Below are 6,464 nucleotides of genomic sequence, written 5' to 3' on the forward strand. Positions count from 1 at the left end.
GCATTCATCCAGCACAGAGAAGCATACTCCATAATGCTGCAGACTTGTGACTTGTAAATCACAGCTCTGCCCTCAGCATCCAGTAAATTAGCAATCTTCCTCAGTGCCCCGAGTTTCTGTCCAGCTCTGGTTGAAATGGTTGAAAGATGCTTTGACCAAGTCAGCTTGCTGTCGATGGTTACGCCAAGAACCTCAAGTTCATTTACCGATGAAAGTATGCAGTCTCCAAATAAAGGTCAAGCTTAGAAGGAGGTCTCTTCCTGGAAAGTACCATGGTCTTGCATTTCGTAGATTCAAAGGTGACCTTCCACTTGTCTGCCCACACTTTAATTTTGCCTAGGTCTCTGTTTAGGCTAGCAGCTACTGAGGTGGTGTCGTCTGAAGTCCTGATAGGTGAGAAGAGGTCAAGTTTTCGCAAGATCGTCAATGAAGACAGAGAACAAGAGTGGGCCAAGGATAGATCCCTGTGGTACGGATGCATTGATGGAAGCGGTGCTTGATGCTTGGCCAGCTATAGGACAACGTTGATTGATCTTTCAGACAGGTAGTTCTGTAGCCAGGATAGCAGCCTTCCGGAAACACCCTTTGCTTTTAGCTTAGAGCAGAGCCCATTGTGCCAAACTTGCCAAAGGCTCCTTTGATGTCCAGGGCTATAACGCATACCTCATCACCTTGGTCCAGAGAGTTGTTCCATTTCTGAACCCAAATTGTCTGTTGGAGATCAAGTTGTTGATGAGAAGATAGCATTGGAGCTGCTTCTGTACTGCAGCCTCCATGATCTTGCTCAGCAGAGAAATGGGACGATACATCGTTGGGTCAGCTTTGGAGTCCTTCTTGTGGACTGGTATTACAGAAGCTGTCTTCCAGTGGACTGGAAACACACCATGTGATAAACAAAGCTCAAATTAATAGCCGGCAAAGGGGACTGGCAAGCTCAGCGCTGCATTCTTTGAGGACCCTGCTTTGTCCCTTGCTGTATAGTATGGATGATGTTATAAGGTTCGATCACAGGGATGTCGGATTTGGCTGTTCTACGAGAGAGTGTTGACTATTTTCCACCATTTCTTGCTGCTGAGGGTTTTGCCTGCAAGATCTTCTCTTAGCTTGAGGTTGTAACGCCTCTTGGCTCGCTTCTCGGCTTGATTGTATAAACGGCTGGCTTCCACAAACTTGGCTTTGCTTGTGTCAGTGTTATCCTTTTTAGATTTCTGGAAAAGGCGCCGCTTCTTTTAAGCAGCTCTTCTGCATTTGTCATCGAACCAGGCCTTATCTCCAGTTTTCTTGGAGACAGTCTTGCTTGGAATGAACAAGTCCATGGAGTCAAGGATGATGTCGGTGACCTTTCTACATGTAGTTTATGGGTCTTTTCCTGGAAAACACTAGACCAGTCTGTGGATGCCAGGTGGCCTCTCATTCCCCAGAAGTCTGCCTGGTCATATTTCCAAACATTCCTCTTGTATGGTTTGTCTCTGTAGACAGGGACATCCAAACACGCCATCACTGGGTTTCTGAAGTGCCCAAGTTGGCCTGTTGTGGATGTAGCAGACAGCTAGGTCAGTCATGATGAGGTCCAGGATCTGATCCCCTCTCGTAGTTTCTTCAACAATCTGCAGTAATCCGAAGGAGCTTGCCATTTGGAGAGTGCGACGGCCATGCTGCGTCAGTAATACGACTTCCTAGCCAGTCTGTGTGATGGACGTTGAAGTCACCGACCAACATGACCAAGCTTGCTCATTGGTATAGTGCTGGAATCCAAGTAGTCAATGACATCGTTGGAGGCCATACAGCGGCAACAAGAAGCTTCTGGGTCATATCTCCAAACATTCCTCTTGTATGGTTTGTCTCTGTAGACAGGGACATCCAAACACGCCATCACTGGGTTGTGGTCTGAAGTGCCCAAGTTGGCATTTATGTTGTGGATGTAGCAGACAGGTCAGTCATGATGAGGTCCAGGATCTGATCCCCTCAGGTTCTTCAACAATCTGCAGTATCCGAAGGAGCTTACCATTTGGGGAGTGCGGCGGCCTGCTGTGTCAGTAATACGACTTCCTAGCCAGTCTGTGTGATGGGCGTTCAAGTTGAAGTCACCGACCAACATGACTGAGTTGACACCAAGCTTGCTCATTATTGGTAGAGTGCTGGAATCCAAGTAGTCAATGACATCGCTGTTGGCATTTGGAGGCCGGTATACAGCGGTAACAAGAAGCTTCTGGGATCGAAGGACAACAGTGAACCAAATGAGTTCCAGGTCTGTAGCTTCAAAACTATTTTTTTATTGAGCAGCATGATATGGTGTCGGAAAAGGACTTATTACAAAGACGGAAATGCAAAGACTCAGTCCCTTTTCGAAATTACGGCTCGGATAATTCATTTAGGAACAGAACAGCACTTAGCAAAGCTTTTGATCTGTTTAATTTGTTCTCAACCCAGAGAGCCTCCCAAGCGAAATACGTCATTTCTCGAAAAGGGCATTCCTGTATTCCTGTATAGGACGCCCTCCAGTGGTGACATTCAACAAAACAATAAACATACACACACTTTTCACCACATGTAAAGAATGCAGGGCGGTATTATTCTACCGCTGACTGTCCTTATTTCGACATAAACAAAGTCTAAAATGGCGAAACAATGCGTACAGAACTCAAAGCAGTTGTATAAATACCTGTTGAGAGCTTGCAAGAAACTGCCTGAAGAGTCACAAGGTCACTACAAACACCACGTAAGACAGGTAAGATCATTGTGAGATGTTGGAATTATCACGAAGTAAATCGAGTAAAAGTTAAAACTGGGCTATCGAATTCGAATTGAGTATCGGCTGTGCGCTGGCATGGTATACAATTACAAAACACCGTAAAAGTAAAAACTGATTGCTGACTGACAGACAGTGGCAGCTGAAAGTGATACCACTATATGATGAAACTGATGATATTGATAGATATGGGTTTGTAAGTGATCTCCTTTTCCTCCATGCTTGCCCCCAGCGAAGTCGCCCCACTATGAATTAAACTAGTTCAGTTGCGATAACGTAATATAACATTAACGTAACCCTCCTCCCGACGGCGGAGCCGGAGGGTTACGAGCCAAATTTGAATGCAAAGGGCGAAATGGTCTAGTCAACAGATTTGACACAAATTCTAGGATGAAACAATAATAATGACAATGTCATTAATGAATAACACTCAAAAACACAATTGAGCGAAACAGAAAATTTGGACCTGCGTCGCATCGCACGTATTTTGACTTCCCGATATGTTCAATGCTTTATGTTTGGTCACCAAGCGCTGAACCGCAGGTACCAGCCTATTGGATTGACGAACTGTCGAACCACGGCCGAGTTGGACTAAACCATTCTGTTAAAGGGGTATTACAAGGCAGTGCAGCAGTACATGTCGCTGTTCGTTTAATGCCTGCTGTTCACTCATTTTACTCATAAATGACTTGTTTTCTTACCTGTACACCATGCAAAGCTTCACATCTCCCTTTGTAAACAGGAATTTAAAATGCTTTTTTTTCGCATTTTATCTCCTGTTTAAACTTACAGAGCTTCCACAGTCATGCTGATGAGTCTGATCCAATGAGAGTGCAGGAGATTATACGCAAAGCAATACTAGATGCTGATTGGATACTTAACAAGGTATCCCATTATCCACCACAAGTGAAATCTGTTAAAAACTTATTTAAACTTTGAGAAAGACTCTGCTAGGGTCGAAACAGCAGGCCATTAACTATCTTTTTTGCATTTATGCCTGAGGTCCTTTTGGTTGGTAAGTTGATTGCAACAGCTTATTCTGTTTTCTCAGAAACTTTTCAATTCAACAGAGAACTGAAAAATGGGCAAATAATATAGTGCGCCCTCTACAGTTTATTTTCTGTTATTTGACTTCATTATTAAAGACTCTGGAAACCTTTGGTAATAGTTAAAGACAAGGCTTCTCACTTGGTGTATCTCAACATATATATGCACAAAATAACAAACCTGTGAAAACTTGAACTCAATTGGTCGTCGCAGTTGCAAGATAATAATGGAAGAAAAAAAACACCCTTGTCACACATAGTTGCGTGCTTTTGGATGCTTGATTTCAGGACCTCAAAGTATAATTCTGAGGTCCCGAAATCAAATTCGTGGAAAATAACTTCTTTCTTGAAAACTACGTTACTTCAGAGGGAGCCGTTTCTCACAATGTTTTATACTGTCAACAGCTCTCCATTTCTTGTTACCAACTAAGTTGTTATGCCAACATTTATTTTTGGTAATTACCAATAGTGTCCACTGCCTTCAAATATCCAACGGCACAATAAGTGTTTAGTGCTTGTAACACTATCGTACAAGGAATGATTGAGAAACATTAAAGGCAGGGGACACTATTGGTAATTACTCAAAATAATTGTTAGCATGAAACCTTTCTTGGTAACAAGTAATGGGGAGAGGTTGGTAGTATAAAACATTGTGAGAAGTTGCTCCCTCTGAAGTGGAGTAGTTTTCGAGAAAGAAGTAATTTTCCACGAATTTGATTTCGAGACCTCAGATTTAGAACTTGAGGTCACAAAATCAAGCATCTGAAAGCACACAACACCGTGTGACAAGGGTGTTTTTTCTTTCATTAGTATCTCTCAAATTTTCACAGGTTTGTTATTTTATGTATATAATGAGATACACCAAGTGAGAAGACTGGTCTTTGACAATTACCAATAGTGTCCACTGTATTTAAGATTTAGATATTGGAGGAAAACCTTAACGGGGAAAACCTACACAATCAGGTAGGGACTGAAAACCCAATCCACATGCAAGACTCTGGTCTGAGGTTGGGTTTGAGTCAGGGTTAACAAAGGCGAAAGTCAGTGTGGGAAATCATTAAGCCAACTTGATCCCTGTTTACCCTGGGTAGGCCATTTTCCCCCAAAACTGGTTGACTAACAACAATTATACTTGTTCGGGAACCAATCATGTGACGTGCAACAAATACAAATGTAAGGCTGCTGCACAGCGCGGCAAACATGAGTTTTGTTAACTCATGTGTACATGTCTTGATCTTTCCCAGCGCAATAGACCGATCCATTACGCCCCGCCTCCTTACCAGTTGACCAATCACAGCCGCGAAACCCGATCACCATTAGTGCAAAGATCACCAAACGGTTCAAATGGTGATCAGATTTCGCGGTTGTGATTGGTCAATGATAATTGGGCCTGGCTTAATGGATCGGTGTATTGGTTGATATCCAGACGCTTAGTACGAAATGGTCGCGAGTTCGATGGAACAGTAAATAATTGTTTCTTATTTCATTTTTCCTAGGTTTAACAAAACACTTGTTGCGCGCTTTGATTGGGGTCCATGGGTCTTGTACACATGCCTTGGACCCAGACACAGCGTGCACCAATTGTATATTGCAATCTACGAGAAGTTTTCAACCTATATGAATATTAAGGTTTCTTTCCTTTGTTGTTTCAGTATGGTGCCAAGACGAATGGTGAGAGGTGACATGTTACGGATTGTTGGAAAGGAAACCATCATGGTCAAGTTCGTCCAAGGATAATGGTGAAAGAGTGGTTGTTTAGAGGCGTGAGCATGCGCACAGAGGTTGAAGTGCGAACTACTATTGTCGAGTCATCTCAGGTCGACCGGCAACTTAATGCATGTTATCATTTTGTTATAACTAGTCCAGTCAGCTATGTGCTATGGAACTGGCTATTGGTAACCAGCAATGCGACCATGCCTGGTGGGTTAGTTCCAAATAGTCGACTTGTGTAGACCATCTATCATTAACTTGACAGAGTTCAAGCAAACTTTTAACAAACTATGGTCAACAATAGTCCACGCGCGAACTTGGTCAATGCTGAAGCTGCTTTGGAACACTGTGCATGGAAGTATTGTTTGAAGCTTTGCATGGTGTAGAGAAATAAGAAGAAACTTTAAATAAATAGTAAACTTGCGGGTACAACCATGTGTAAATCTCTATGAGTGAGTGTTGGCTTTGAAAGTGCCGGTTTGGTCTCAACGTTTTGAACAGTATACTCTGCTCGTCTCTGAGTTTCTTCTTCCTGTGAATGGACTATGGACCTTCCAAAGTAGATTGTATCTGGACTTTCTTTGGGTTGTCCTGGGTGCCAGACTGCCTGATAATTATCATCATGACAGAGCACCAATTATGAAAGGCACCAGTCTTATCTTACTATATTGCTTGATTCAAACTCTGAGTCCTTTCTTTTTGGGAAAAATAACCATAAAACATTTAGTTGTTTTCTACAAAATGGTTTCAAAGCTATAATGTTATTATGTGTATGAAATTAGGTTAGAAAGGAAAAACAAGTCAAAACAATCTTCTCATAATTTTTACCTCTATTTATGTTAGTACTTCCAATGAGAATACAAACCAGCTTCTGCTTTCCCAATGAACCTACAGTGGCCGTATGTTCAAACTTGTACGAATTTGTTGAAAGAAGAAGGATGATTGATTAAAAATTATTG

At 42.3% G+C, this 6,464-nt stretch overlaps 1 protein-coding gene across 1 annotated transcript; it reads left to right on the top strand.

Moving 5' to 3' along the window:
- The first annotated feature begins 2,527 nt into the window (after positions 1-2,527).
- On the top strand, positions 2,528-6,436 carry LOC139938662 (LYR motif-containing protein 9-like). Its single transcript, XM_071934267.1, has 3 exons — positions 2,528-2,728; positions 3,542-3,634; positions 5,448-6,436. The coding sequence occupies exons 1-3, from the start codon at positions 2,618-2,620 to the stop codon at positions 5,475-5,477; spliced, it is 234 nt and encodes a 77-aa protein (XP_071790368.1). The 5' UTR covers positions 2,528-2,617; the 3' UTR covers positions 5,478-6,436.
- Positions 6,437-6,464: the final 28 nt, after the last annotated feature.

The sequence above is a fragment of the Asterias amurensis genome, chromosome 6 (assembly GCF_032118995.1).
Source record: "Asterias amurensis chromosome 6, ASM3211899v1".
Taxonomy (NCBI): domain Eukaryota; kingdom Metazoa; phylum Echinodermata; class Asteroidea; order Forcipulatida; family Asteriidae; genus Asterias; species Asterias amurensis.

Bases quoted from the DNA above. Each gene is read 5' to 3' on its own strand.
- LOC139938662 (XM_071934267.1), top strand. From the start codon at position 2,618: ATGGCGAAACAATGCGTACAGAACTCAAAGCAGTTGTATAAATACCTG. The intron at 2,729-3,541 runs GTAAGATCATTG...TTAAACTTACAG, and splicing joins ACAAACACCACGTAAGACAG to AGCTTCCACAGTCATGCTGA. The intron at 3,635-5,447 runs GTATCCCATTAT...TTGTTGTTTCAG, and splicing joins CTGATTGGATACTTAACAAG to TATGGTGCCAAGACGAATGG.